Source organism: Dromiciops gliroides, chromosome 3, assembly GCF_019393635.1.
Source record: "Dromiciops gliroides isolate mDroGli1 chromosome 3, mDroGli1.pri, whole genome shotgun sequence".
Classification (NCBI taxonomy): domain Eukaryota; kingdom Metazoa; phylum Chordata; class Mammalia; order Microbiotheria; family Microbiotheriidae; genus Dromiciops; species Dromiciops gliroides.
The window spans coordinates 282,683,669-282,701,410 of NC_057863.1; the positions used below are offsets into that span (position 1 = coordinate 282,683,669).

At 39.3% G+C, this 17,742-nt stretch overlaps 1 protein-coding gene across 1 annotated transcript in view; it reads right to left on the reverse strand.

Moving 5' to 3' along the window:
- PRRG1 (proline rich and Gla domain 1) overlaps window positions 1-17,742 on the reverse strand; it is a 139,708-nt gene that overhangs the window by 75,584 nt on the left and 46,382 nt on the right. Inside the window, exon 3 of the mRNA XM_043999182.1 lies at window positions 1,211-1,265. Within this exon, the coding sequence (XP_043855117.1) occupies window positions 1,211-1,220 (10 nt within the window). The 5' untranslated portion in view covers window positions 1,221-1,265. The remainder of the gene's footprint in view (window positions 1-1,210; window positions 1,266-17,742) is intronic.

Consider the following 17,742-nt stretch of genomic DNA (forward strand, 5'->3'; position numbering starts at 1 on the left):
ATTAAACAGGGACAATGAAAGTACATTCTCAAATGGATTTGTGAGTGTCATCAATGCTGGAGTTCCTTCCCATAATGCTCATTCAGTACAACTTTTGTCTGTGTCCTCCTAAAAGTTTGCCAAAAGGGCATGTGGAAGCCTTCCACCCTTTATTCTGATGTCCCAACAGTATCCATGTAACACTCATTCTACACCTGTCATCCATCCCTGGATCTTGATATATGATCAGCCCATCTTCTCTTCCTATCATTCTTTGATGGCATCCCTTACTCCTGTTCTTCTCCAGACTTTCTCTTGTGTTTATATGCTTCAGCCTGTTAATATCCACTGTGAACTTTTCCATTCTTTCTGGCTAGTATATATTAGCATTTAATGTAAGCTTTCTCAGGTTCGTTTCATATAAATAAAAACAAAATCATTTCCATCTACCAAGTTGAAATGCGGATTTCATTTGTATTTCAGTGGTTCTTCCTAAATAGGTTCTACAGTGAAACCACAATTTTAGGTTTTATTTTGACCCTAATTCAACTCTATAGGTTGTCAGAAACTTATGGAGTTCACACTGATGAATGAACAAATGATTTGTCCATAATTTTTGGTAAACACATAAGCACCTGTGTGCAAAGTACATGGGAAAGAGGCAACATTTTGATAAGACAATGGTACCTGTCCTCAAGGAGCTAAGCTTATCATGTAGAAGAGGAATGATCCAATAACAGAGAAATTACAATATACAACATTATACCATAACTACTACAGAATTGCCAAAAAAAGGGGGGGATGGGTGGGAAGAATGGTGAATAATTAAAAATCTGAGGGGCAGCATTGTTACTAACCAGGACCAGGATTAATTTAGAATTCCCTTGTCCCCTTCATCAATGACTGGTAGCTCTCCAAAGCGGAAAGAAATGAAGGAAGGAGATGAAGAAGGTAAGTGTTCCTGCCCTTGCAGGTAGGAGGCTATAGACAGGAGTCATTTTATTAGTTACATGTGGTTTGCTCCAGGTCATTTACTTCACATACTTGGGTTGGCAGAGGTTAAATTTACCCCCTCAGGTACCCAAACCTTGTGACACAAACAACAGGAGGGGGGGGAAAAGGTTCCCACAGAAGAATTTGGCATTAAAAATAGAATTGTCTGGCCTGGGGTAGGCTAATCCTTAAATAACTTGTAACATTATACAGCACCTTAAGGTAAAAAGTAACTTACCCCTCTCCATGACTTTTCTCTTTGGTTTTAGGTAGGCCCTTGGATGATAATAACCCTGTATAAAACATGATATAAACACATCATCAGTTTTGCAACGGTTAATTTGTGTATTAGGATGAGCTTCCTGAAATCTAGATTCTTATACAGTAAATGTGAGCATTTGCTTTAGGTCTATATCAAAGCACTTGAACCTTTTCTTTAGGACTTAAATACAACAGAGACAGTCTAAGCTCAGTGCAAAGTCGAGAGTTGTCCTCTGGATTTATTTCTTCTTCTGCCTCCCCTCCCCACTCCCTACCCCCCCCCCCAAGCTGAAGTTTCTATAGTAGACAAAAAAAAACAACCAAGGTTATTCCACTACTCTACTTACCTTTCAGATGGTTTAGAGAGCCCAGCTACAGTTTAAATTCTGGTATATTGTCCTTATCGGCTTGTCTGTCCTCTATCCCTTGGACAAATTGGTTTAATTCCCTATTAAGTTCAACATGTTTTCTGCACATTAACTGAAAACATCACCCTCTGGGATGCTAATGAAATTGACAGAGCCATGATTAAGCACAGCATCCCAGGCAAGTTATCACTATTAAACTATCAAATTTAAAGATCAGACATACAGTATGGCATATTGGATAAAATCCAGCTGGGAGTCAGGAAGACCTAGGTTGACATCTTTAACGCTGACACATACTGGCTGTGTGGCCCTAGTCAACTAAAACTATAAGTTGCAGCTTACTATAGATGACATTATTAAAGCTAGTTTCCTCTTGACACCAATGAAAATACAAAAAAAAAAAATCTTTAACAAACATAGAATTAACAGAGAACAGAGAATCAATGCCATCAGAAACTTAGGGGAAAAAATACACACACACACACACACACACACACACACACACACACACACACACACACACAAGTATGCTAGGGTAAAAAAAAAAAATCCTGCTGTGCTTAATTTTTCCCAAAGGCATGACCAAAACACACACAGGTTGAAAAAACTCAACAGTGGTCTTACTTACTCAAACAGCACTGAACCCTTAATCAAGAGAGGAAACAATCAATTAACTAGCAATTTTTTGGTGGGGTACCAGCCATTACCTAACACTTCAATGGCAATAAAAGAAGCATAAGACACGGTCTTTGCCCACAAGTTTATGACTTACATGAGGATAAGTAACATGCCTATAGGAAGCAATCAGAAGCTAAAACAATATAAATTGTGCTAAATTGTACAGTAGATGCTGTCAAATAAAAATGGACTAAAAGCAATGCATTCTAAGTCCTGGCTTTGTCAGTAAATGGCTATTTGACCATGGGCAAATGAAACTCTTTGGGTATCCATTTACTTATGTGTAAATTAAAGGAATGGGCCTATTTCCTTTTTCCCAGAATGCAATACTGATCTTCAGTAAAGGTTCCTTATTATCTCTAGCACCAAATATAAACTTTTTGGTTGACTTTTAAGGCCCTTCCCAACCTGGCCCAGTTATCTTTCCAGCCTCACTGTACATTCTTTTGCTTACCATTCTTCCCCCTTGACTCCATGATGCCACCAAATAGGCCTTCTCTCTGATTCTCACACATGGCATTCCATCTAGCATACCCATGTCTTTGAACTGGCCATTTCCCAAGCCTGGAATGTACTTCCTCTTTCTTCTAGACACAATTCAGGTGTCACTGTCTACACATAGCCATTCCTGATGTGCCCAAATGCCAAGTGCCCTTGATTACAAACTAATTTGTAATTAACTATTTAATTTTAATTTATATTGAGAGATGCAGCATAGTATAATAGCAGATAGTGCAATGACCTTGTCTTTTTTTCTTTTTGTGAGACAATTGGGGTTAAGTGACTTGCCCAGGGTCTCACAGCTAGTAAGTGTCAAGTGTCTGAGGTCCAATTTGAACTCAGGTCCTTCTGACTCCAGGGCCGGTGCTCTATCCACTGTGCCACCTAGCTGCCCTGAGCAATGACCTTAAATATCAGGAAGACCTTGGTCCAAATCCCACTAACTTAGTTATTATCTTAATCAAGTCATTTAACCTCTATGGGCCTCAGTTTCTTCATCTATCAAATGAAAGGGATGGGCTTAATAGTATCTGAGGTCATGTCCAGCTCTAAATCTATGAACCCATTCTTTATCTGCTTACCTATCTACATTCTCCCCATTAAGAGGTAAGCCCCATGCATATAGAGATTATTTCATTCATTGTATTTTTATCTCCAAAGTGTTTGGGATATTTAGGGAGGACTAGCATGTCTAGTTTAAGGGATTGCTGGGTCCTTTTCAGGGCTGCTCATCCACCTTTGGTGTCCACCTGATTTACCCAACTCTCAAATGTGGTTCCAAGAAGCTGTAGCATGCTCAATGCCCATACCCCAGTAAAGTGTGTCAGCAGATGGGCTAAAAACTAGGTTGAGGGTAACCAACAGGCCTAAAACTGTTAGTGAGTTAGGGGGATGTCTACAACAAACATGTGGGTGTAATGGACAGATGAGAATGATTTATTCCAACGGTTACTTTCAATTTGTGCTTTAGAGTCTTTTGTGTTTTGTTGTTGTTTAATTGTTTTCAGTTGTGACTGCATTTGGAATTTTCTTGGCAAAGATACTGGAATGGTTTGCCTCCCTTAAAAGGGAGAATGATGTGGCCTAGGAAAGAAAAGGCTATTGGGCAATTTATTCACCCTCAAGTAGACAAAGGCAGCTAAATACATGCTAAAAAACAGCATGCTAGATGCACAGTTCATTTGAATACGGGATTTGCTTCTAACTCTGCCCCTAAAACAATCATGGTGGTAGGCATCTTATAACATATCTACAATGATGTCTATTTTACACACACACACACACACACACACACACACACACACACACACACGTGTGGGGCAATGAGGGTTAAGTGACTTGCCCAGGGTCACACAGCTAGTAAGTGTCAAGTGTCTGAGATCAGATTTGAGCTCCGGTCCTCCTGAATCCAGGGCTGGTGCTTATTTTTCATTTATAATTGAAAGCAATAATACTATACCTACTTCACAAGGTTGCCATGCAGATCAAGTAAAAACACTTTAGAAGAGTTTTGCAAAAGGAAAGTGGTATATAAATATCAGTTTTTATTAAATTTTGGCTATGTGACCTAAAGGCAAGTGCTTCCCCATTTCAAGTGGAATGGAAATTCCTTGAAGGCATGGGCTGTTTGATTTCCCACCAATGTACCTACCACAATGCTATTTTTATATTGATATACCAAATGACCAGCCTATTTCCCCAAAACTACTTAATGTCTGTTGAACTGAAAAGGTTTGGATGAAATAGTTTCAATTGTCCTAGAGTGAAGGAAGCAGAGACACCAATTTTTATAGTGATTCAATCTACCAAGTATAGAAAGCCATATGTCTTAAAATAAGACTGCAAAGGGGCATTGTCTCAAAAGTAGATGGGGTTTTATATACAAATGTTATAATGGGGTTTTGTATATCTGCAGGTGGCCTAGAAGATAACTGTACAAATTTGGGGTTACATATACAGTATTGTTATATATAGTGATGAATGTTTCAGTCCTAAAGGAAATATTTTTTTCCTCCTGCAAAGTTGGTCTAAAAAAGGGTAAGATTTTGTCCTGTCCCTGCTTTATGAATTTGTTCAGGGGTTCCTTCTAAAGGTCAGGGGGCTGGATTAGCACAAGATGGTCAAGCACCTATGGTAGTAATCTAAAAAGATACAAAACCTACCCATCAAAACTACCCAAATGTAGAAAGGAGTAATAATCATACTGCTAATGTCTGTACAGTGTTTTATGGTTTGTAACTTATTTCCCACATACTGTCTTCATTTGATTTTCTACAATAACTTATATAAAGTAGGGAGGATTAGTGGGTTTGTTTTTTTTTTCTTAAATAGACAGGGAATGGAGGATTAAAAAGGTTCAATGACTGCCCCAGGGTAAAAAAAAAAGTGGCTGTCAGAACTAGAACCCAGGTAGTTTAACTCCTATCCCATATATCCCTAATATACCATATAGTGATCAAAATTTCAAATAACAAAAATGAGGATTTATATAGTACTGTGTGCCAGGAAGCACAGTGGATAGAGTGACAAGCCTGGAGTCAGGAAGACTCATCTTCTTGAGTTCAAATCTGGCCTCAGACACTAGCTATGTGACCCTGAGCAAGTCACTTAACCATGTTTGCCTCAGTTTCCTTATCTATAAAATGAGCTGAGTGGCACAATAGATAGAGCACCGGTATGACTAAGAAAGGCAAAAACAGACCTTATCCTTATGGAGCTCACAATCTAATATAAGAAGAAAAGAGATGGGGCAGCTAGGTGGCGCAATGGATAGAGCACCGGTCCTGGATTCAGGAGGACCTGAGTTCAAATCTGCCCTCAGACACTTGACACTTACTAGCTGTGTGACCCTGGGCAAGTCACTTAACCCCAATTGCCTCACCAAAAAAAAAAAAAAATTAATAAATATCAGGTCTTCCTGACTACAGGCCCAGGGTTTGGTCCACTGTGCCAGCTGGGTTTTTTTGTTTTTTTAGTAAGGCAATTGGGGTTAAGTGACTTGCCCAGGGTCACACAGCTAGTAAGTGTTAAGTGTCTGAGGCCGGATTTGAACTCAGGTACTCCTGACTCCAGGGCCGGTGCTCTATCCACTGTGCCACCTAGCTGCTCTGCCAGCTGTTTTTGATATAATCTGTAATAAAGTCAACACTGACCTCCCTACTGTCTTTTTACAAGATACTCCATGAATTTTCACTGGTTGTCCTCCATAACTAGAACTCTCTTCTTCCTCATCCCCAATTCCTGGCTTCCGGACTCTTTCAAGTCTCAGCTAACAGCCTACCTTCTACAAGAAGCCTTTCCTCCATCTTAGTGCCTTCCCTTCCCTCTGCTGAGGATTTGTGTGTGTGTGTGTGTGTGTGTGTGTAGGTTTTTATTAGTTATTTGCAGGTTGTCTTCCCCATTAGAGAGTAAACTTCTTGAGAACAGGAAGCACTTTTTGCCTTTCTTTGTACCCTCAGCCCTTGATCTGGTATCTGGCACACTATGGGAGCTTTTAAGATGTTATTGATTTGTTTTGTTTATTTGCCTTGATTTTTGTTGGTTTTTAAAAAATATATATCTTGTTTTTACATTACCTAAATTTCCTCCCCCATATCCCTCCCCTTCCCCACAGAGCCATCCCATAACAAAAATTAAAAAGAAAAAAAACACTTAGCAAAACTTATCAATACCTTGAAAAAGTCTGAAAATATAAACAATGCTGATCAATGTTATGCTGTAAGAAAATTTAATAAGATTATGCTGTGCACACAGAGATTGGAAGTGATGAGAAGAGAGAAAGGAGCAGAAAAAAAATCCAACTCTTAAATCCTACACGTGAGATTAAGAAACCTTAAAACTGGGGGCAGCTATGTGGTGCAGTGGATAAAGCACTGGCCCTGGATTCAGGAGTACCTGAGTTCAAATCCGGCCTCAGACACTTAATACTTACTAGCTGTGTGACCCTGGGCAGGTCACTTGACCCCCATTGCCCCCCCCCCCAAAAAAAATACCTTAAAACTCCCTCTAAATTTTTTTTTGGCTGCCTGCAATATCAACTCTTTTATTACTCTAAAATCAATGAGTTTGTTCCCTGCGTGGCATATCCAAAGTACCCTCAAGATTTTTTGCCTGTACTTATAAAGCCAAGAATGAAAGTGACACCTGCTGATGAGTCAGTTTCTATAGAGACTACCATGTACCTAGACAATATGGAAACTGATCTTTTCCCCAATGAATGTGAAAAACTGAGAATAAGCCATAATGAGAGAACAAAGGAAAACCAAGATACTTACAAAGCAGATAGAGGATGTGGTGTGCTAAAAGGGAGGAAAACAGCCTAGCCCAAAGAAAAGATAAAGTGTTCTGACAAGCTCTCCTGGATATTTTCATTTTGACATTACATTTTTAGAATTGATTATGTTAGCCAAGTACAGATTAAGATCGATGATTAGAAACTGTCAGGTGAGGATGAATTTCAAGGTCAAATCTCCCGGCCTATTAATTTGCGACCATACAACTGAAAAACACATCTGACCCAATGGAAGAGCACCAGATGTCTGCTGGGTATAAGCCATTTAATGGCTTTGTTCCATTCTGCTCGCTATGGGCACACACACCTTTCTACCGCAATCCAAAGGCATTTAAATGGTAGAGTTTAAACCAACAGAACAAGAACATTAAAGTGTTTTCTATATCTGCTAATTCAAAGTTCAACTGTCTAGATAAGAAGTGCTCTGGAGGACAGAATAACTATTCCCATTTCAGAAATGGCAGTAAAATTCAAAACCATTTCAGTGTGTATAAATCTAATTATCAATAATCCTAACCTATAATAGTCAAAGTATAAGATTAACATAGGGCTGCTAGGTGATGTAATGGATAGAGTGCTGGGTCTAGCATCAGGAACACCTAAGTGCAAACCCCACCTTAGATACTTACTAGCTATTATGATCCTGGGCAAGTCACTTAACTCTGCCTCAGTTTCCTCATCTGTCAAATGAGCAGGAGAAGGAAATGGCAAACCACTCCAGTATCTCTGCCAAAATAACCCCAAATGGGATCATGAAGAGTCTGATGTGACTGAAAAACAACAATTATGCATTACCTCATTTAAAATAAAAAAACAACAAACTAAGTTCAATGAAGCTGGAACCCATTCATAGAGTCATAGATTTAGATATAGAAGGGACCTCAGAAGCCAATCTAACCCAATCCCCTTATTTTGCAGAAAAGGAAACTGAGACCTGGGAAACTTGCCCGAGGTCCGGTGCCAGTACATTTTCCATTATACCATATTTCTTCCCTTCTTAGAGACAGCTAGGTATCTGGCCCATGGATAGAGTGCAAGGCCTGGAATGGGAAGACCTGAGTTCAGATCCAGTATTCGACACTTCCTACCTGTGTGACCCTGGGAAAGCCATTTAATGTCTACCTCATTTTCCCCAACTGAAAATGGGGATTATGAGAGCACATACCTCTCAGAGTTGTTGTCAGAATCAAATGAGAATATTTTAAATCACTTAGTACAGTGCCTGGCATATAATAGGCACTTCAAAATGCTTATTTTCTTCCTTCCTTGTCTCTCTCCATTCTTAGCCTTACAGATACCTACAAATATCCACCTGTCTTCCTTTAGATTCTGTACTGAAAAAAATAATTACAAAACTATTGTAATCCACACACACACACACACACACACACACACACACACACACACACACACAAAATCACCATGTAAATAGTGGACTTCAAATGAGGGCTGTGCTCTTGGCTCAGCTCTGCCACTGGCCATGTGATGCTGAGTCCAGTCACTGAACATGGTGGAACCATAGCTTTGTCATCACTAAAACAGGAATAATCTTCAAACACCAGAAACATAAGTCACTCAACAGAAGGGGTTTTTGAACTTATGTTGTGTCAGTGACCCCATAAACTTAGTATGAGCAACTCCATTTTGTCATTAGTTGTTATGTAAGCTGTTTTTCTATAATAATTTTCTGTAATAATTCCATAATAATTTGCACAATATAAAATGCATAAGATTACAAAGGAAATCAATTATATCAAAATACTTTTACCAAAATATTTTTTTAAAAAATAAATTCACTCCAGATTCATTCAGCCCCTTGCTCTACAAAGTGGCTAAAGGCAAATTAACTTCATCTGAGGCTGTGACTTCCCAACTATTTTAACTACAACCTATTTTCAATTAACTTAAAGTTTTCCAGACTTCCTCAATATTACTAACTAAACTGACTAGAAATCTGAGTTCATACCATAAGTATTTTATCTCCCCATGAGAGAGTGTACAGGAAAAGAGAATTCATTTTATAGTGAAAATACAGACAAATGAATAGAACTAACTATAATTCTCAGACCTCCAGTCCCATGTACAAATTGAACAATAACAAAGTTAGAGCTCTCAGAGAATATCATTTCATTAACAGGACAGAACTGAGCTAGACCTCTGGAATTTTTGCTAGGCCCAGAGCAGAAGTGGAAAAATGTCACAGAAGAACATAATGGTCAGAGCTCTTCTGTGACTACCAAACACTGGCAGGGTCTCCCAGTTTCCTTAGTGTTTGCTCTAGGGACCCCCATTTTTTTGCCCTTCATATCTTGTTTGTAGATAGTTGTTTGCATGTTTTCTCCCTCATTATACTGAGAGCTCCTGAAAGCAGATTTTTTTTTGCCTTGTTTGTATCTTCATCACTTAAAACACCACATGGTAACCACTTAATAAATGTTTAGGGACTGATTGACTGACTGTTTAGAGCAAAGCTTCTTAAACAAATTGACTGATAAAGTCAACTCTATTTCCCACATTCTCTCCCTTTCCTGATTACATTAATCTCACATATTCAGATTCCAAAATCTCCATCCCTAGTCCTGCTCCCTTTCCCAACCTCCAGTCCTGAATTTCTAACTGTCTGTCCACTGAAAATTTCCACCTGAGATATTTAAAATAATATCTTTGGGGCAGCTAGGTGGCAGTGAATAAAGCACTGGCCCTGGATTCAGGACATGAGTTCAAATCCGGCCTCAGACACTTTACACTCACTAGCTGTACAACCCCAGACAAGTCACTTAACCCTCACTGCCTTGCTCCCCCCCCAACCAATAATAATAATAATAATAATAATAATACAATATCTTCCTTCCCAAACCAATTCCCAATCTTAACTTTCCTATTTCCAGTGATGTTATTAGAGAGGCTTCAAAATGAAGAACTGGGACGTGGTAGAGGAGGTCCCTTGCTCTAATTTCTCCCCTTCTATCCTTCATACTGCTATCACACTAATCTTCCTAAAACAGTACTTTTATCAAGTCATTTTTGTCCTTAAAACCCTTCAGTAGCTCCCCACTTCTTACCAAACAACCAAACTCCTTAGCCTGGCATTCAAGGCCCTCTACAATAAGATCTTAATCCACCTTTCCACCATTATCTCTACAAATTATTCTTTTTTAAAAAACAAGAACAACAATAGGGATTAAGTGTTTTGCCCAGAGACTCAGCTAGTAATAGTCAGAGGCTAAATTTGAACTCAGGTCCAGGACTGGGGCTTATTCACTGGGTCACCCAGCTGCCCTCATGAAAATTATTCTACTCACTATTCCCTCAAAATAACTTGCACTATTCAATATAATGACAGTTATTTTTCACTGCACAACTTATGTTCTACTAAATAATTTGCAGTTATCCTTTCCACATCACAACTCCCCTTTGTGGTTATGATATATCACAGATTGGCATAAGAAATAAAACAGAAATTTTCTGGGAGTTTTGAGGAAGCAGTGGACAGCACAGAAAAATGTTTAGAAACTCAGAAATACATAAAATATGTGTATAGTATTATATATCATAATAATTCAGACTTCTCTGGTACAAAGGGAGGGCCAAAAAATTTTACACAGATTCACCAGACCACATAAAACATTCCTTGGGCAAAAAGGGGTCATGAGTGGGCAAGGTTTAAGAAGCCCTGCACTGTATCATACCATCTCAACAAAGGGTGTGTGTGTGTGTGTGTGTGTGTGTATAAAACTTTGCTCCTACTGTTCTGTTGTCTGAAATTACCTTCAGCATTCCCTAAATTGTATTCCACATGATATAAAAAAGGATTCCCCCCAAAACGTTAATATCAATGATAATTTCCCCTTTAAAAATAGCAAATGAGAGACAGTGTAGTACTGTGGAGAGATGCCCAGTCTTGAAGTCAGGAAGACCTATAGTTAAAAAGGGCTGGCCTTGGAGTCAAGAAGGCGTGGGTTCAAGTCCACAGTGAATTAAACTTTCAGAATCACAGTCAACTAAAACTCCTAGTTTAAACCAAGTTTTCAATTGGCAATGGATAGCTCTTGGAATTGATGAAATCAAGGCTGAACCAGAAAAAAATTTTTTTTTAATTATGTGTCAAAAATGGAATTGTACATTTTTTCTGTATATACAGAGTGGGGCGAAAGTCATGAAGGAGTTTCAATATTTAATAACTCCTCTATTTTTTGTTTTTTATTTACCATAGCATATAACAGTATATATAGGAAATGAATTTACATTAGCTGAGAAATCAAATCTTGGAAAAGGCAAAAAATAAAGAAAAAGTAATTTTCAAAGAGTTGTTAAAGCATCGTGGAACTGTATAATTAAGCTTAATTCCCTTTATTTTAAACCAAAAAATTCCCTTTATCCATACTCCTAAGTTCCCCAAACCAGCACTGATGGGTTCCATAAGAAGATTTCAACCTCCTATAACCTAAGATCAAAGAAAAGATCTATATATATAAAATATTTACATCTGGCTTTTTGTTTTAACAAAAAACTGGAAATGACCACCATTTAAGGGAATAGCTGAACAAATTTTAGTACATGCACACAATGGAACATTGCTGAGCTATGAAAAATGACAAATAGGAAAGATTCAGTGATACCTGGCAGAATTTGTATGAACTAATGCAAAGTGAGCAAAACCAGAAGAACAGCATTGTAAAGAAAAATAATTGTGAAAGACTTCAGGGAGCCAAGATGGCAGAAGAAAGACATTAAACGCACAGAGCTCCTGACACAATTACCCTCAAAACAGCAATAACACAACCCCTGGAGCAGCAAAACCCACAAAAAGATGGGCTGAGATTATTTTCCAGCCAAAGACAGATTAGAGGGGGGTGTGCTGGGCTGCTAGAAGAGTCCAACCCCGCAATTGTGCCAACACAGACTGCAGGCAAGCTGCTCCAGAGGAACTTACCCCTAAGCCTCCAAATCAGCTGCAGCATTGGCGTCTTCTGGGAACTAAGCTTACATTCGGGTGAGAGGGCTGAATGGCTGGCTGGGGGGAGGGGGAATACAGGGGTATTTGTGGGACCTAAGGAGGAATTCAGCTATCCCACACCAGTGCAGAACCAGGAAGAAATCTTGAGGGGTGGGAGGCCCAGGTGGGGGAGGGGAGTAAACTTGTGGGAAGCTAAGAACCACCACAGCAAAGTTCTGCTGGCTGGTTAATTAGTAAGTTGGCTCCTGACAAGAGATCCCAAAAGGAAAACTTCCAGGAATATTATAGCCAAATTTCAGAGCTCCCAGATCAAGGAGAAAATAATACAAACAGCTAGAAAAAAGGAATTAAAATACCATGGAGCTACAATAAGGATAACACAAGATCTAGCAGCATCTACAATAAAGGACCAGAGGGCATGGAATATGATATTCTGGAGGGCAAAGGAACTGGGACTACAGCCAAGAATCATCTATCCAGCAAAACTGAGTATAATCTTTCATAGGAAAAAATGGGACTTCAATGAAAACGGGGACTTTCAGGCATTTGTGATGAAAAGACCTGAACTGAATAGAAAATTTGACTTTCAAATACAAGACCCTGGAGAAGCATAAAAAGGTAAACAGGAAAAAGAAACCATGTTATTTCCTCCTTGAGCCCACTCTGATGAGATTAAGGTCTTTGAGCTATTAAAAGATATGAAAGATATTAAAGATATTAAAAGATTAAACTTTTTACATTCCTACATGGGGAGATAATCCTTTAAACTAATAAGAACTTTCTCAGTATTAGGATAGCTGAAAGGAATACACTTAGAGGACACAGGTCTGAACTGAATATGAAGAGATGATATCTGTAAAGCATTTATTTTTTGTTTATCCTTGTTTTTTGTGGGGCAGGCAGGGTGGGGTGGCTTATGTCTGGGGCTGGATTTGGGCTCAGGGCCTCCTGGGTCCAGGATTGGTGCTGTTTCCACTGTTCCACCTAGCTAACCCATGATGACATCTTTAAAATAGGGTTGAGGAGTAGGAAGAATGCATTAGGGGAGGTGGAAGGGGAGAGGTGGACTGGGAAGAGGTAGCTCACATGAAGGAAACAAGAAAAAAAGCTCATGAAGGGGAGGGGAAGAGGGGGAAGGAATGGGGGAATGAGTGAACCTTATTATCATCAGAATTGGTTCAAAGAGGGAAGACCATACATACTCAAGTGGGTATAGTTACATATTTTGCCCTGAGGGAAAGTGGGAGGGGAAGGAGATAAGGTGGAGGGGAGAAGAGGGGAAGGAAGGAAGGGCAGACTGGGGGAGGGAGCAATAAAAAGCAAAACACTGATGGTATCTGAAAACAGATTGAAGTCTATTTTTTATTTTTTAGTGAGGCAATTGGGGTTAAGTGACAGCTAGTAAGTGTTAAGTGTCTGAGGCCGAATTTGAACTTAGGTACTCCTGACTCCAGAGCCGTTGCTCTATCCACTGCACCATATAGCTGCCCCCATAAGCTTTTTTTGACAGTTCCTTAATCTGAAGTTTTGTTTTTATCTGTTTTCTCTCACAACCCAGTTAATGTGGAAATGTTTTCCATGACTACTCATGTATAACTTATATTAAATTGCTTGAGTTCTTGCAATGGGGAGTGGGAAGGGAGGGAGGAAGAGAAGTTGGAACACAAAGTTTTAAAAAATTGATGTCAAAATAAATTTTGACATGTAATTTGAAAAATAAAATTCTAAACAAAAAAAAATAAAATGGGGCCTGCGAGCCCCACCCGGTGTTGCCCATTCTCTTGAGAATAACAATAAATGAGCCTTTGACACATCCAAAAAAACAAAAAACAAAAAACCTCAGAGCTATGATTACAATTTGCATGTTATTTCATTTGATCCTCACACTATAGTGAAGTAGGTGCTATTACTATCTCCATATTACTGACAAAGAAACTGAGGCAGAGGTTAAGTGACTTGTCCAGGGTGACATTGCTAGTAGTGATCTGAGAGAAGATTCTAACTCAGGTCTTCCTGATTCTAAGTCCAATGTCCTATCCACTATACCACCTATTGGCCTCTTTAATTACTTATTGTAATAACTATGATCATAAACAGCCAACTATAACTCCAGAAACCTGACAATGAATTGACATTCGCACCTCTTAGCAGAAAGGCAGAGAGAGAAGTAACAGAAAGTTTTAGCCATGAGTCTGTGTTGGTCAAGACCCAGAACTCAGGTTCCCAATGCCAGGCTGAACTCATAACTGGCACCAATTCCATATCCTCATGCCAAGATAGAAGGAAATGAGATACTCTCTCAGGAGCCATCCCACATAACTGCTGATCTGAGTCCTCAGCAGCACCTACTTTCTAAGGACTTTTGTTGCCCGGATAGAGGATAAAAATTTCTGGCAGATCTGAATCCCATTCAATAAAGGCCCTATGATGTCTTAGACTAGTTTTTAAAAGGAGACTTTTATTTCTTGCCATGTTGTGCCCTCCCAACTATGCCTCCAGAGACAGAGCTGCACCCCTGCTTAGCTTTGGAACACTTCCTGGTACTTTGCTATTCAGTCTAGTGAGAGTCATTTGTGTTTAGTTAGTCTAACCCTAACCTTGCTTTGCTGGAACTGTCTTCCCTACCATTCTGTCATACATGATGCCACCACTCTTGTCTGCTACCTCTTGCTTGCAATAGTAATCAAATAGATATTCTTGTTGCTCCTATCTACTACTGCCTTATAGTTGCACTGACCATGAAGGGTTCCCCAGAACAAAACACCCTGTCTTAAACACCCTTCCCCAATATGTTGGCTTCTCCCATTATGTGGTAAGCTTCAGGAAGGCAGGGACTATCTTTTGATTATATCACCAGTGTTTGGCAGAGATCTAGCTAAATAATGACTAATAAATGATCTTTCATTCACTAATTCATTAATTCACTTGCTAGGGGTCCAAAAGACTGAATTGTTCTGGAATATCCTCCTTCCTTAGTTTCAGCCTTTGGAATGTCTATCTTCCTGGAGCCACTTCCTGTGTGAGGACTTTCTCAGTTTCTCTCCCCGCCCCCCCCACTCAACTCTGTCTTCAGTGCCCTCTTCATCTAAATGACTGGGAAGTGAGTCCCTGCCTGGAAATGCCATGCCATCAGAAGTTCCCCCTCCCTCTCAGTTTACTCTGGTATATTCCACCTCAATCAGCCATCTGAGTACAGTGACTGCCTTGTTTTCTTCTTTTTGCATCACCAATGGTTAGCATAATGGCTGACTCGTGGAAAGCACATAACATAATACATATTTTATCTGACTTGAAAAAGCTTTCTATATTTAATGTGTACATATCAGTGTCCTTGTTTTATATCCATTTGGAAGATTATAAGCACCTTGAGGGGAAAGACTATTTTCTTTTATTTTTCTTTTGCAATATCATGCCTACCTAGCACAGTACTTTGTATGCAACAGGTGTTAAATAAATGTTTGCTGAACTGGGAGCTCAGATACCACAAGTAGAATAGGTTGCTTATCTGTATTGACTACTCATTTATTGACACAGAAGGAACGGGCCTTAAGATGCATTGTTGATGTTTCATCTTTTCAGTCATGCCTAACTCTTTGAGACCCCATTTAGGGTTTTCCTGGCAAAGATTTTGAAGTAGTTTGCCATTTTCTTCTCATTTGACAGATGAGAAAACTGAGGCAAATAGGGTTAAGTGGTTTACCCAGGGTCAGACAGCTAGTAAGTGTCTAGTGGTATTTGAATTCAGATTTTCCTGACAATAGGCCCAGCATTCTATCCACTGCACCACCTAGCCCAATGTATGGGTTTGTTTAACTATGCTAATTTGTTACAAGGGTTGTTTTTGTTTTTGTTTTAAGTTGGGAGAAAATGTGGGAAGAAAAGGTGAGTGATAGTGATTTCAAGAAAAGAACAAAATAAAGAAGAGGGTAATTGAAGTACTTTTAAAAAAATTACTTCCATGGGGCAGCTAGGTCACGCAGTGGATAAAGCACTGGCCCTGGGTTCAGGAGGACCTGAGTTCAAATCTGGCCTCAGATACTTGACACTTACTAGCTGTGTGACCCTGGGCAAGTCACTTTACCCTCATTGTCCCGTCCCCCCCAAATTTACTTCCAGGGAACTAGATGGCACAATGGATAAAATGTTGATTGGGAACCAGGAAAACCTAAGTTCAAATCCTAATTCAAACACTAACTTTATGACTCTGGTTATTTAGCTTCTGTTTGCCTCAGTTTCCTCATCTATAAAGTGGAAAAATAATAGTTCCTTCCTCCCAGGGTTGTTCTGAGGATGGAATGAAATAATATTTACAAAGTTCTTTGTAAACCTTAAAGTGCTACATGTGTTAGCTCTTATTTAAAAAAAAAAACACAAAAGAGACCAGAAAACTGGAAACAGATAAGCAAGACAGTTTTAAAACTTACATAATGAATTTATGATTTTTAAGGCAATGTGTTAATAGTTGTTTACAATCTTTTTTCTGTTCCTCTCTGCATACACAGATATTTATGTTAATTGGTATTTGTCAAGTACATTATAACAGAAAAAAAAATTGTTTAAATGTCCTCATCCTCCTCCAAGTGGGGTGACAATGTAGCTCCGGGAAGCAGGTCAGACTAATGCTCTGTTGGATAATTCTGTGGAATCTTAAATACTTGAAAATGTAACCAAAGACTGTCCAGGGTGTTTTGTGGCATCCCAAGTGCTATAGTGTAACAATGACATCACTCATTGAGTCAGCAGGATAATATGGCAGTCAAGAAAGTTTACATGGTCTACATCAGGAGAGACATAAATTGTAGGATTAATAAAGACAGTTTTTCTGTACTCTGCCCAATTCTGATCACAATTGGAATACTGTGGTCAGAAGAGGAATGCTAAGAATGATAGCATGCAGAGGACAACCAGGATGGTAAAGAGGTTTCTTAAAAGTCTAGAAATAGGGGGCAGCTAGGTGGTACAGTGGATAGAGCACTTGCCCTGGATTCAGGAGGACCTGAGTTCAAATCCGACCTCAGACATTTAACACTTACTAGCTGTATGACCCTGAGCAAGTTACTTAACCCCCAACTGTAGGATTAATAAAGACAGTTTTTCTGTACTCTGCCCAATTCTGATCACAATTGGAATACTGTGGTCAGAAGAGGAATGCTAAGAATGATAGCATGCAGAGGACAACCAGGATGGTAAAGAGGTTTCTTAAAAGTCTAGAAATAGGGGGCAGCTAGGTGGTACAGTGGATAGAGCACTTGCCCTGGATTCAGGAGGACCTGAGTTCAAATCCGACCTCAGACATTTAACACTTACTAGCTGTATGACCCTGAGCAAGTTACTTAACCCCCAACTGTCTCACTAAAAAAAAAGTCTAGAAATAAGAAAACTGATGGAGGGTGGGGTGTGATTGAAAATGATAGAAGTCCAAGACTTATTCTGTTTGGCTCCAGAAAACAGAACAAGAGGCAATAGATAGAAGATTCAAAGAAGCAAATATAGGCTTGATGTCAGGGAAAACGTCTTAACCACTGGAACTGTCTAAGACTGCCCTGGGGTGTGTCAGGAGATGGTTGGGTTCCGTTCATTGGAAGCATTCCAGTAGAGTCTGGATGAATCTAATTGGTTATCTCATTAGTACATAGCCACTGAGGTCCCTTCCAACCCAAAGGACAAGAATGTTAAAGGCAGGGACAGAACTGATGTCCTGGAAATGGTTATGT